The following is a 14,549-nucleotide window of genomic DNA, read 5'->3' as shown; positions in this document are numbered from 1 at the left end:
GATGTGATTGTGAGGTGGAAGGTAAACGATGCATTGTTCTGAATATTATACAAATAATAACAAGAAAAACCTGTTTTAATATTTAGCCCATTTTAGTGTAACACACCTAAATAAAATCCAGTGCAAGCAACTGCCTTCAGAGAGATTAGGGTTCACCTGTTTGTCATTTAGGGTGCATTCACACCAGCTTTGTTTAGTTCACTTTAATCAACCCGTCTTGTTTGGGGAGCTGTGAATGTGCAACTGAACTCTGATTCACCTGAAAACTCAGTTTGGTTGAAGTGAACTCTGGTGCAGTTCTAATGGAAGCGGATCAGAGACCACTCCAAAGGCAGGAAGCAAACTATCGGACACGGCATTCTGGGTAAATACAAGCAAAGCAAACGCGAGCGTGTAGCGCTACCAGGAGAAATGGCTCGTGTTTTTTTTTTTACAAAAGACGTTAGAGAAATCCTACAACCACTGAAATCTGATGCTACTTCGTTTTATTTACATTTTGTGAAGAAGGAAGTTTTGCTTTGGAAATTTTCATATTGTGGTTTTTGGTGCAACGCCCCCTACAGGCGAGGAGGGGAACAGATTTTTCTATTAGTTTGGATCATTTGACACAGTCCAGTGTGAAAGTGAGCTGCAGAAGCTGAAAAGGTAACAAATGATGCAATTTTGGTGCCCAATCGAACCGAGTCTCATCGACTATCAAGTGTGAAAACAACCTAAATCTCAGCATAAATCAAGTTGCTCTGTGAAGGCTGGAGACATGCTTTTCTTCAACAAGGACAAGCATGATACAACACCATTCATTTCAGATTTTTATTTGTAAAACTTTTTGAAAACAATGCATCATTTTCCTTCCATTTTACCGTTATGGATTACTTTATGTTGTTCTATCTCATACAATCCTCAGAAACGCAATAAAGTGTGTGGCTGAAATGTGACAAAAAGGTGATAATTCAGGAAGTTTGAACACTTTTGTGAAACAAGCTTAGATTTTCCAAACATTCAATAAGAACCACACGGGAAGACGAACCTGCAACCACATTATATCATCGGTTTGGATGCTGATAAACAGAAACATGTGTTGTGACAGTCCTGAAATACAGAGAACAAACATTACAGGTAAGATCTGCTTACAGAGAAAACATAAGAACCTCGAAAACAACTAAAAACCAACACAGTTTGTTTTGGTCCTGCAATACAATTCATGTTAATTCAGAAAAAAAAAGAAAGAAATCTTTAAACAAAATAAATCATACAGCTATATCACAGATATTTAAACTGAAACCTCTGCATTCTTAAATAAATAGTAACAGAATCACTTGCAATGAAAGCAAAACCACTATACATGACATACATTTAAATGTTAGTACATACATATATAAGCCATATGTTCTCACACAAAAAAAGTTGCAAAGTCCAGAGTAATGATTTATGATGGGAGAAAAATTTACCAAATATGGAAACTTTTAAGTATTTTTAAAGAGTGGGCTCACTTTCGGGTTAAAAACCTTAGTCTCTCTTCAAACATTTGTCAAACATTTGTTCTTGAATTGAAGCAGCTTTCTTTCAATAAACCAAACTATACGTTTGTTTTTTTAAATAGTATGAACCAAAATTCTGCCCTGAAAATAATGATTTTTGTATTTTGCGGCGCGGTTTAATGCAGGACTTTTCTGTAGGCGCTGTTCTCTGCGTCATAAAAATGGCTGACTCATTAAGTTACCAAAGCTCTGACATACTACAGTTACACATCTCCACATACAACAGTCAGAGGGCCTGCAGTTTACGACTGCAGCTGTTGCAAGTGTGCATGCATGCGCAGAACTGTGTCCAAATACTTATGCAAAATGCACACAGTTGTATTTTCTTCCAGGTTCCAAGACGAGACGTCGAGGATGACATGAAAAGTTTTACCCATCAGAAAAAAAACAAAAAAACAAAACATTTCACACCACTGTTGTCTCAAGAGATGGTAAAACAAAGAAAGAAAAAAAAAAGGCCTGAGTACAAAAGAAAAGAGAAAGGAAAAAGCAAGGGACGTGAAAAGTGGAGAAAAGGAACAAAACCAGAAGGAAAAAAGGAAAGTCAAATGGAAAAAAAGCTCCCTGTCAGGCTTAGGAAAGTATGATTCATGGGTACCATTTGTCCTAATTACAGCAGAACAACGCTGTTGTCGCTATTAATCACGCATATGTGTGTGTGTTTATATTTGCGTTGAGAGGCGTTGGGGGGGAGGTGTGGAGTGTTTTTGTATGGGTACACAGTAGAAGATCAGTGACTTCGCAGATTTAAATAGATGGCCAAGATGATGGTGAGAAGGATGATGCCTCCGAGGACGAAGACCAGGATGCGATTCTGGATGATCCTGCAGAGAGAGAGAGAGAGAGAGAGAGAGAGAGAGAGAGAGAGAGAGAGAGAGAGAGAAAGGGAAGTTAATGCAGTGTCAACACAGAGCAGTAAACATGTAAAACAGTCACATGTTTATGTGCAAATTAAATGACCAGTAATCAACTGGAGGCTTATTGTGTTTAATAGTTACCATGAGGTTTGGATACAAGGTATTTATCACTCTGTGGTCGCTGCTATGAGAACATTAAAACTTGCATAAAGTTGAATGAAAAACGGGGAAAAGAAAAAATAAAAATCTGCTGTGTTTACTCCTGCGTAGTGTCTGTAAAAAGAAGGCTGCCCTAATGTGTGTACACTTCTGAAACAGAGCAAAACACTTATAAACAAATGTGACAGATCAGTATATACACACTGCAAACTGGCTCTAAAACTTTATTTGCACAGTAAAGTGGAAAAAGTGGCTCAGGAGTTTCCTGGAGGTAATAAAAGTCGCAGAATTACTGAAGGAATTCACCATAAAACAACCCAGCCTTTTGGACAATAAAATGTGCCATTTTAACTAAAGCGAGGCGGTTCTGAACCAACACAACACAACCGGAGAGCAGAAGCGCAAACATGCTGAACTTGAGACGTTGAGGTTTTATTATAGAGAAATTATGAAACAACGTATGCTGATCAGACAGGACGGTAGTAATTGTTTGGATTGTCTTCTGGCATTGTAACCATCTTAGATAAGCACTTTATCAAATAATAAAACATGATAGTTAAAAAAAAAGCAACAACCCAGTGCACTACTGTGAAATGAAAGGAAAATATGAGTGGCTTTATAGAAAAGATTTGGCTGTTGATTCGGCTCAGGTCAAATATTAGTCAATAACTACATAGATACGTTTTTGTAGAAGTCTAAAAACACCACCAAGCTTCATGTTGAACACACCCTCCCGATGGTGGAACACGATAGTGGCAGTGTTATGATGTGGGAGTGCTTTTTCATGTGAAAAAGGTTATAATTATGTTTTGTTCACTTCACAGTTATATCTTGCTCTATGTTGGTTTAATGCGACTTGACAAAGTTCAGGTGGTGTGAAAACTTCTTCACGACACTGTGTGTGTTTTATCGGGTTGTAGTAAAACAAACAAAAAAACCTACAGTGAACATCACCTATATACAGTTAAATATTTGATATTTTCTGTGTCAAAGTTATTTGTAGAAAATTGGCTCCTTTGAGGGACTTTTTGTAATGCGTATTTAAAACATAAAAAAAAAAAAAAACAGAGGTTGGGATGCTGAAATATTGAAGTGCTATGCTACTTTACATGTTACTGACTGGCCTTTGCAAAGCAGCCAATCCAGAAGCTGCCTTTATTTTCCTTGGCTGTGATTGGTTGTATTCCTAGGAGCAGAGATAAGAAAGACAGTAGACATTAGCTACTGCCAAGAAGGTTTGCACTGTGTGGACTACTGCATATTAAGGCATATTTAAAGTTTGAACTAGACCGTTACAAGCAGTTATAGTTGGGGTCCCATGAATTTATAGATCTTTAGCTGTGGACCTTAACTCCTACGAGTCGTACAGTTAAAACCTGAAGTTGAGATGTCCTAAAGCAGAGATAAATGATGCCACTTAAAACATTATAGATAAACTGCACAGATTTTCAGAAACTGAGATTTTTCTTTCTTGGAGAAAAAAAAGGAATAATGAAAAAAGTCCAAAAGCTCAAACATTTTTCATTTTTTGGAGAATAATACAGGCCAATTCAGCGCTTTTCCAGACGTCTTAGGACTCTGCGGGAAACCGTGGCAGAAGCACACGCTCGCGCTCACACAAACACATTCCCAACCCTCCGCTGCATCTGACAAATGAGAGAATTATCACATTTGCTGACTTGTGGAGGGATAGGAGAGACGCCATGCAGTGGGGGGTACTGTCCACTTCTCTAAGCATGAGATGAATAGCCCGTGTCGCGGCCATTTATCACCGGTGAGGGTAGAGGAGGGGCCAGCTGGCTGGTTGCTCAGTCACCCTGCTACCCTCTAAAGTCCAAGTCTGAGCTTGCGGCCTTCTACACTCCACCAGCTCAGACTCACAAAAGATTCAGCAGGCCAATTAGTCTAAAGCCATGACTGCGGAGGAATGTTTTAAGCAGAAAGCTGCAAAGATGCAGCTCCGCTCGTCCTAATCGATGAATATACAAACTAAACTCAATCGCCTTGAACTTCATTTATTTTTTTTAAAACAAACAAGACACCGGACATTAGAGAGCTCACCACAAATAATGTTTGAGGTTTGGTAGGGATTTAGAGGCGGATTATTATCCAATAAACACACAAATCAAACAAAAAGATTTGAAGTTCTTTTCATACGAACTGGTGCAATGCATTTTCACACTCGCCAAAAACAAAACGGCGAATAATTCTGATGCTGCAGTGAAATATGAACCGGTAATCGAGAAGTTGCAACGAGCAAACCCGGCTCTGGTGTTTAGAGGAGGCCGCTGTGATTGGCTGAAAGCAGCTGGGGAGGAGATCCCACTGAAGCCCTCATCAGAGGACGCTTAGCAAGGCCACGTCTCTCCCCATTAATTGACATTCATTATTTAGAATGATTATTTATCCAAGCCAAATACCCGGAGGAGCACGTGTCTTGTGTGTGTGTGTGTGTGTGTGTGTGTGTATGCTTTGGGAGAAGCCAGCTTGCTTTGTGGTGTTCGTTTAAAAAACCCCCAACAACAACAAAATAAAAACAGGGTGACTTAAAGCTTACTGTGGGAAAAAAATAAATTGTACAGGACGTTAGCTTTATCCATTCAGATGAGGAGGCAGAGCGCTAATAAACCAGCGTTTATTAGAGGAGTCTTATTTGGCAGCAAAAAACACAGAGAATAACTTCAAAAACCCAAGTGTTCAAAGCTGCACTGAATATGATAAGGCTGGAATTTGTTTAATTATTTATTTCTGTCCCAGGGGTATATTAAAAAAAATACCCATAAACACACATTTTGACGTAAGGAGCCTCTGTGCAGAGGAGGAACATCTGTTTACAGATACAAAGCTGAAAAAAATATATCATGTAAACATCGGCAATTAAAGCTTTCCCCGCTGAGGGAAGGTAAAAGTGCAAATTCAATCCCCATTTTTAAACGTCTTAAATGGACAGTGAAAGGCGAGTTAAAAATCTAAACGTCTAATTAGAGAACAGATGATTCGGGTTTGATTGGCTTTAAGGATAGAGGTTCATGTTTGAGCTCATCGTTTGTTACATTTACGTGGAACAACGAAACTCGAAATTATTAGAAGATTGAGGACGGATGTTTCTTAATGTCACGTCTTTCAAATATACTGTTGAATTATTATTGTTTTTATGAATTCCTCTTTTCGTCTCGTCCGAGCTGCGCTGCACATCAAGCAAGACGTGAGAAGCTTTCAGCTTGTTCTTTACTTTGTAGATCTAACTGTACATCCGGGCAGCAGAGATGATATTTTGTTGGAGAGCAATGCTAATCCACCTCGTTTGCTTTTGCCACTCCTTTTTCAAACTCTGGGAAACTGGACAGAGAGATGTTGGAGTTGGGGATATGATTCTTGGTCGTACTCTGCATCCACCTTTTCAAGATTATTTGAGTCGTGGGGAAACTAATCAGTTCCCAGTTGCAACCTTCCCGCCCCCCCCGCCTTGCTGCCACATCATCATAACCGTCCTAAAGTAAAATGAAGTAAAGGTAAAAATCCCGTCAAGCTCAACACATCCAGAACAGAAGGGAACAATCGTCCAAACAAACAAATGATGAACAAAAGAACCATTGTTCTTACACTGTCACATGAGCAGCGGCAGCAAAGTCTGTTGAAATTAGCAATAAATCAATTAATCGCATGATAAATTAAAACGAGCTCAATAATTTCCATTTGCACGATTGTTTTTCTCGTGTCTGTCTCTCTTTGTACTAAAGACTGGAGGGCAAACGGCTTCAGTCTGGTGCCTGGTCTCAACTAGACCCTTTTGTGATGGTCTGCTGTGTTTACAAAGACTTCAGTTCCCATTTTATTATTTAATTAGCTTGTTTCATTTATTTATTTAGGATATTTAAAATGTCTTCCAGTTCTGCTATTGGACGTTCACTGGAAATTAGAGTTTATTGATCCTTGAGAGGACCAACTTACATTATTATGCCATCGCCATTACATATTTTGAAAATGGTCTCAAAATGATAACATCGTTAATCGCAATAACTTCTGGGACAATTTATCGTCCAGCAAAATTTGTTGGTGTGACAGGTTTAGAGACATAACTAATAAGGAGGAGGAAATATGACTTATTTCTCTTTGTGTCAGACAATGAGTCTGTAGATATTGATAAGTTATTTAGAATTTGTAACAGAAACAACTAGAATGCAATCTGATAGGTAAATAGATAAATGTTTCCTTTAAGCGCTCCCTGTAAGGAATTAAAAGAAAAGAAAAAGTGGGAGGTAGGAAAGTGAACACAGCTTTCCTCCACTGTGTGGTTGATCCTGTCCTGACACGTGGCCAGACAGAACAGAACTTATCAAACCGGATCCATCCTCCAGTTTTGACACTTGACATAAAGGCAGAGGGAGAGAAGTGTGTGTCTGTGTGGGGGTGGGGGAGACGGAGGTCTGAGGATGTGTGACTGATGCAAAGGGTGCAGATGTGCACACTGACCCACATCCACTCAGATCCCTACAACGATGCTAAGCTACTGGAAACCCAAATCACAACGTGTCGGTTTGTGCATTATTGAGCTTCTGAACCATGTTTTCCAGATCAGAGTGACGACGACACTAAAGAGGACATGTAGTGATTCATTCAATTAAAATGGTTTGTTGTAGGATAAAAACTACAATCAGAAGCCTTTGTTTCTTATTTTATAAACTGTAATGGTCAACATTTTACACGTGTTGCATCTTAATGGGGCATTTTGGATCAAATGTTTCCTTCAGTAAGATTTCGACAAAAGCTTGTTGCAAAATGAGTGAACAAAACAAAAGCACTGATATCTTTTTCTGTGACAGGGTAGATCAAAAACGTTCATTAAATAAATGAATAAAATTCTGCTAAAGTGGTTTCAACTATTTATTTCACAAAATTCATGTCGACTCAAGAACCTGCTATTTCTTTTTTTTTTGTAAAAATAAATAACTGAATAAAATAATTTTTATTTCCCTATTTGGAGATGGATGTTTAATATGACAAGTTAAAAACGGTATTAATCAACTCCACTTTCAACCATTTGACGCTGACAAAAGCATAAAAACCCCATCATGATGATGTCATCTCAGGGATGCCCTCTTATGGCCCACCTCTTCCTTTTCAACCCAGCTTGAAATCATCATTTCTTCATGTTTATGTCGTGTTTTCTTGTTAAAACTGTTAATTGAAGTTTTTAAAGTATTCTATGTAAAATTTGAATAAATTCATCATTTAATTCTGAAGTTTTATTCATTTAAATGATATAATGTGGGCAATTTGTTCAGTGCCTGTTGATTTTGTGAATACTATTTAAGGCTTCTAGCCAGGAGAAAATATTTAAAACTAATAAATATCCAATTCTTTATAAAGGTTTTACTTTTGTACTCTTATAGTGAAATATTTGTTAAAGAAAGTCTTTCATTTAGTGAATGGAGTTAGTAAACTTTTCAACAATATTCAAATTTATTAAATATGACTATGTATAATGTTTATGACCTAACAGCAAATTTACAGCATCTCTGACTGAAAGAGCAGAGCAGTAACTGTAAAGTGACAGCCAATAAGAGCGCAGGGTCCTGGCTATCCTATTGGCTCTCGTCACTGCTCCTCTCCAGGTAACCGGAGCGGAAACACCTAACTGGATGGAAATGCGATGTAGGAGAGACGGTCACAGAGAGTGGAAATGATCAGCGACAGAGCAGAGAAAGGAAAAGAGATGGACAATAAAGGAGCTGGAAATGGAAAAACACGAAAGAGCGGAGGGGTGAAGCAGAGAGGTGGAGAGTGAGGGGAGAAACGCAGAGCCGAAGATCGGGGGAAAAAAGAGAGGTAAAGAGAGAAAGGTCCGTTTACCCGAGGAGGCAAAGCTGGAGGAGAGGCTCCTCAGAGACAGATGAAAATAATGAGGACTTTTCTGTCAGGAAAGATTTACAAAATCGTACCAGTGTTATTAAAATTTAAAATCTCCCTTTTTTTCCTCCCCTTTTCTCCATTCCCATCCTCTTCCTCCCTCCCTTCCTTCCTTCGCCTGTTTTTTTCCCTCCTCTTTCAGCAGCACAGCCTTATTACCAGCTTTAATGAGCACCGGGATACACCTCAGCTGTGCGCGCGCATGTGTGTGTGTGTGTGTTTGGGTCCAAGTCCCTGGTGCCAGCTCCATCAGCACCCCAGATTCCCCAGCTCCTCAAATGACACACATGTGTGTGTGTACACATGGAAAACACACAACGGTGGGCACACAGTACACTTGTACAGTCTGCTTTTGATGGCTCTCTGAGGTGGCTGGACATGCACACAAAAACAAAAACACACACATAATTTTCAGACGGATAGATAACACCCCTACCCCAAAACAAAAACAATGGCGGTGAGACAGACATAAGCAGACAGGCCCAACCCACCTTCAAACACACACACACACACACACACACACACACACACACACACACACACACACACACACACACACACACTTCAGTACGAGCAAACTTAGCAGCAGAGTTGCATCTCTCAGGCCCTCCCTTATCCGTCCTCTTTCCACAAGTAGACCAATAAAATAAAAATCAATGGCTGTCTGAGCCATTCTGGCTCTCCTCCTTGCAAACCCTGGGAATATACAGCAAGGAAGACAAGGAGGAGGAAGAGGAGGAGGAGGAGGAGGGGAGAAATGGGAAAAGGAGGCAAGGATCAATGTGTTCACAAATGGTTTGAGTGATGGACATGGAGGTGGAGCACTGGTGGGGGTAAGTCTTAGTAACGCCCCGACTTGTTAAAACGAAACTAATTCAAATAAATGTTTCATTGTAGAAGCACATGTGCTCCCTAATATTCACACACCGACTCCCTTTGTCTGAGGCTTCCACACACTCTCAAACACACACGGAGCCTGAAACCGCAGACTGAAATATGATGAAACAAAGGGCTGAGATGGGCCTGCGATCGCTCCGGCTAGGCAGAAAAACGGGCAACGTTTGAAACACGCGAACGTAACGAGAAACGGGAAGGCCGAAGCGTTCAGGAAAGTTGGATCAAGTTCATTCTGCAGACCAGAGATAATGACTTGACTTGTTTGTAGGAGAGATCTGATCCCGCTATGTATGCTCAGCCTACTGCCCCCAAGGGGGTGTTAAAGATAAATGGTGATTTTTTTGCTCCCCCCCCAAACATCTACACACACACACATACACACTTACACGGCGTTAAAGTAGGTCTTTAATTGGACGCTGTTTACTGTAATTATTTAAAGAAGACCCCAACACCATGCAATTCCCCAAAGAAAAACAACATTTAAGAGGCTGCACAGACCAACACTTATATACCGACTGTACAGCAAAGAGCTTTTATTATAGGCCGTCATGCAGCGGTGGAAGGAATTTAAATACATTTTTTAAAGAAAAGAACATGTAAACATTTAGAATAATAAGAACAATAATGAAATATATATTTGATTTAAAAAAGCTAACTGTTGTGCTGAATCACTTTCCTAATTTGAGGTACAGAAGTCAAATTTTTGTTCCCGATTTCTGAGCTTTTGTAAAGCCCAAACCTGATGGTCACGATTTTAGTTGATTTCTCTTTAAGAACTATAATTTTAAATATTTTTTTCTACCCTTATGCTGTCAGTGAGCCTGTATAACAGAACCAAATCATGAAATTTTTTTTTTTTTTAAGGTTTTTCTTGTTGGCTCTAGTGGCCTTTATTTTGAAAATAGTTTGACAGGAAGGAGGGTTATGAGAGAGAGGGAAGACATGGGGCAAATGTCACCAGGCCGGGAATCGAACCTGCGACCACCGGCATGAGGACTAAGGCCTCAATACATGGGTTATGCTTTGCCCCTGCGCCACCACAGCACCCCATAAAAAAAGTGAAAAATGTTCAACCTGCATTTTAAATGGTCTTTAGCATCTACAAGCACAGTTAGTGAGGCTAGCCTTACTTCAACAAAAATCTCTGTGTGTACAGGATAAAGATCGGTCCGGTGGTATTTGAGAGGCTGAAATGACTAAAGGATAAAACAATTTCCTTCAGCCTTACTGTTACCTGCTAAAAGTCTTGCTCTCTCTTGCAAAAATAGAGTTGCCTTTTAAAACAACCTCTTAAAACTTTGTTTTTGCTTCCTCTGTCTGGAAAGAACCACAATCATCATCTTCCATCAGTTAATGCATCCAAACCAAAGAGCAATACTTTTGTTTCAGCGCATAGGTGTGGTTCAGATTCTGAACACAGAAAGCAACTCCTCTGATGAAAGCAAACAATATATGCAAATAAAACATTTCTAAACTAATGGATCATAATAATTTACAGCTAAATTTTAGTAAAATAAAAATAATACCAGAGGTTCCTTTAAAATTACTGATAAGAGTATATAAAAAACTAATTGGTCAGGTTTTAATAAGGAAGACATGGCCTCATTCTTTCCTTGCCCGTCTCCCACTTTCCTCCTTTTCCTTCTAACTAAAGGCAGGAAAATAGCACCAGAGCTTTAGCAGTTCATCCATTTTTTATTTGGCTGCTAACAACCACGGCCAGCAGCGGTAGCAGCAGCAGTACAAGGCTAGACTGGGATTCAGCAGTCTGCTGGAGAAGTAGTGCAAGGAGAACGGGAATGGGGACAGATGGAGAAAGTTAGCAGAAAGACGGTGTAAATTCAGAGTGGGAGGCAGGAACGCATATGCAAAAGATGAGATAAGGGATTAAAAGAGGGGGGAAAAAGAGATGGAAAGAGGAAACTGAAATGGGTGAAAGAGGAAAGAGGAATATGTTGCAACTGTTTCTGGAATTTTTAAGAACTTTTCTTGCCGGCAGCAATTTTGTGTTTCTGCTGCAACTTTTCCCTCATTCTGGTCTCGGCGCAGGTGGCTTTCAAAGCTCCAAACACACACAGATCAGTCCCATGACAGCTAACCTTCCTGAACCCTCACCTTCTTCTGTCTTTTCTCTTCTGGTGCACAGTTGTCTCATCTTTATGTCCCCTCCCTCACACCTTCTGCTTACTTTCTGTTCTTTCAACAGAAAGCCCTTCTTGGTTGACCTTCTCTAATTTTTCTCCTTTTCTATTGTTCCCTGTTTAGGCTGTAAGATGATAGCAGCATGTATTTTTAAGTAGATTTGTATTTTATGAAGGCATGCCATATTGATTAACTGTCATTTTCTGAATAGAGCATCCTGAAATAAGACTGTGCAGCATCTTAGTTAGCATTTAAGGGAGATAGTAGTCTATTTGGAGAAAGATAGTCCCATTATCCTTAGTTGGTGAGATACTCAAAGAAAATCTCAACAACACAGGTATTTTTTTAAGTCACTGATCGGGTTTCTCCTGGCTGATGCCGATTGGTGGATCACATCTGATCAACTGATTCCAACTTTATTTCTCGAGACTATAAAACAAAGAAATCAAGGTCTGATGAAGGTTTCTTGTCAGAGCCAGCAGGTTTGAATAAGACAGAAAATAAAGGCACTAAAAGACGATTGCAAGTCATACATTAAAGTGCATGCTGTTGGTTATGGAAATTGTAGATAATAGAAAAATATTTAAATTGGTCAAGGAGGAGTAAAGTTCCAAAGAACTTCAGTTTTGAGATTAAATTCATGTATTTACAATAAAAATCTTAGCTGTTCTCCCAAAACTAAAGCTTTTATGATTAAAATGCATACAATTACAAAAATGTATTATATAATAAGATACTGTGAAGTCAAGAATTTGAAAGAAAAAAAAATCAGAAGGTTTTTAAAAACTACACATTTTGCGCTAGAAGTTGCGAGAATTGATTTGAGTTTTTCAAAGAGGAAGTAGTAGAGTCGGGTTCTTTTCATGTGTCAGAACAAAATCTCCAGAGTGCGGACTCACTATAAACCTGGTGTGAGATCCAGAATGCACATCTATTTAAATTTAAGCCTTTAATCATAGGAAATTGTAATTTTACTCTTGCAATTTATAACTTTTAGACATCAGAGAGTAGTGGAAATTTACTCAAATGTTGTTTTTGTCAATTTTTCTTCTCTCTACAATGGCCCTAATTGTCCAACACAGTTGTATGATGGATTTACAGACTGAAAATATTGGGAATTCTTGGTTTTGGTGCACTTAATGAATAATAATAATAATAATAATAATAAAATACATTTCAAACAATGAGAAAAATGGCCAACATCTCTCTGTCCAATTGATTAGTGCTTCTCTGTTGTGTTGCAACTGCTTTCACCCAATGGAAACAAGAAAGTAGAGTTAATTCAGTAAAAAACTAAACTATATGGGGTAAGAGTTCCTTCTTAAACATCCATCCATCCATCCATCCATTTTCCTTCACCCTTGTCCCTCAGTGGGGTCGGGAGGGGTGCTGGTGCCTATCTCCAGCTCACGTTCCGGGTGAGAGGCGGGGTACACCCTGGACAGGTCGCCAGTCTGTCGCAGGGCCTTCTTAAACATCGATAGTCATTATTAAATTCATGTTGAATGAAAAGAACGGATACATTTATGACTTGTATGAAGAAGTTAACTTTGTTTTGTGTTTACGCCTCGTTTCGTAAGATTTTCTAAAGCCCAACCTGCCAAATGCAAATGCCATAAAAATGTGATCCTGTGAAAAATCCGAAAAAGCTGAAAGGTATTTTGTTTTATTGCATTTTTAAAATAACTTAACATGATTTGATTCATAAAAGCGCAGTCTTCTAAAATAAATCTGAGCACATGTTTGAATGTTAAATTTAAAAATAATAAACAAAACTTTGTTAAACTGTTGAAAACTGACATTTTGCACCATGTGCTAAGGTTACCCCATAAAAAAACGACCCTAAATCCCACTTGTATACATTCCACGAGGGCCGGGGGCCAGCTGCAGATCCGATTTCTGGCCACGGCGAAAAAAGGTGAAAGAAAATAAAATATTACCCATTACAGCTGCAGGCCTCCAAAAACCTATGACTTCAATAAATTTTTGCTGTTTGTTCAGTGTCGAAATGTCATTAACGTACATAAATCGAGTTAACGCCATGCTAAACTTTTAACTTTTTTCCAAGATAACTTGTCGGAGCTGCTTTTCTTTTGCTGGCTTTTTTTTTACAGACAGACAATGTGAATCCGTGCTTGGACACCTCAAACCAGCACTCTTGTTTGAAACGTCTTAAAGCCAGTTAATAAAACGCTGAACCAATATGTGAAATTAAAACTTTCAGCTCATTTTTCTTTTCAGGGGTTAAATTGCTGGTTTAATTGCTGGAGTTATCTTCTTTCTTAAATGAAAGTTCATATACTTTATCTCCAAAGCTTTAATTCACAAGGTGCCTAAAACTGTTTTTCCAGGAAAAAGAAAAAAAAAAAAAGATCCCAGCTTGAGATAAATGGTTTAAACTCTTTGGTCACAACAAATCCAGTCTATTTAAGCTTCCATGAGAAAGATGAGGACATTAGTATTTATGTTTGTTTCTGTATTTTCTTCTTTTTATAAACGGGTAACAAAGATCCTGTAAATGTTGCTTGTTTGCTTTCATAAAATCTAAATATTTGCTTCAAGTCCCATGTGGTTTTTGCTTCATGTGTCTCTGCACATACCATGACGTTTTATTGCCCACCGGCACACACTAAGTTAAGCCACTCAAATACACACACCCACACACACTGGTTGTTTTAAACAAATGCAAAAAAAAAAAAATCCGATGCTGGCCAATTCTCGACTGTGTAAACTTTATTATGTACTTCAACTGGATTCTTCAGTAGTACCATGTTACCAGTTGCTTCTTTGAGAAGGAAGTCCCAATAGAAGGAAAAATGGCTTTGCAATGGTGGTGCTATTTGAGAATACTAGTGGATTAATTAAGATTCAGACAGAGAGTCATTCACAAAACAAAAATCTCTTCTACTTTAGCTTGTAACTTTCATCAATAAAGACTCATTTCAATGGTCTTTTTAAATAAAGTGTTCACATTACTAAAAACCTTCCCCTGCTAATACTTTTTCCAAACATTTTGTTGTGATATTTAACTACTTTTTTGTGCTTT

At 38.7% G+C, this 14,549-nt stretch overlaps 1 protein-coding gene across 2 annotated transcripts in view; it reads right to left on the bottom strand.

Moving 5' to 3' along the window:
- Positions 1–796: 796 nt before the first annotated feature.
- The window catches only part of vti1a (vesicle transport through interaction with t-SNAREs 1A), a 132,202-nt gene continuing 118,449 nt past the window's right edge, over positions 797–14,549 (bottom strand). For both annotated transcript variants that reach the window (XM_088000886.1, XM_088000885.1), the window contains exon 8: positions 797–2,362. Coding sequence is in view for 1 of the 2 variants with exons in the window: in XM_088000885.1 (XP_087857011.1) it covers positions 2,269–2,362 (94 nt within the window). In the remaining variant the exon portion in view is untranslated. The remainder of the gene's footprint in view (positions 2,363–14,549) is intronic.

Source organism: Poecilia mexicana, unplaced genomic scaffold (genome assembly GCF_051168715.1).
Source record: "Poecilia mexicana isolate PSO_F unplaced genomic scaffold, ASM5116871v1 scaffold_19, whole genome shotgun sequence".
NCBI classification, from domain to species: domain Eukaryota; kingdom Metazoa; phylum Chordata; class Actinopteri; order Cyprinodontiformes; family Poeciliidae; genus Poecilia; species Poecilia mexicana.
This window is presented reverse-complemented; position numbering and strand designations above follow the sequence as displayed.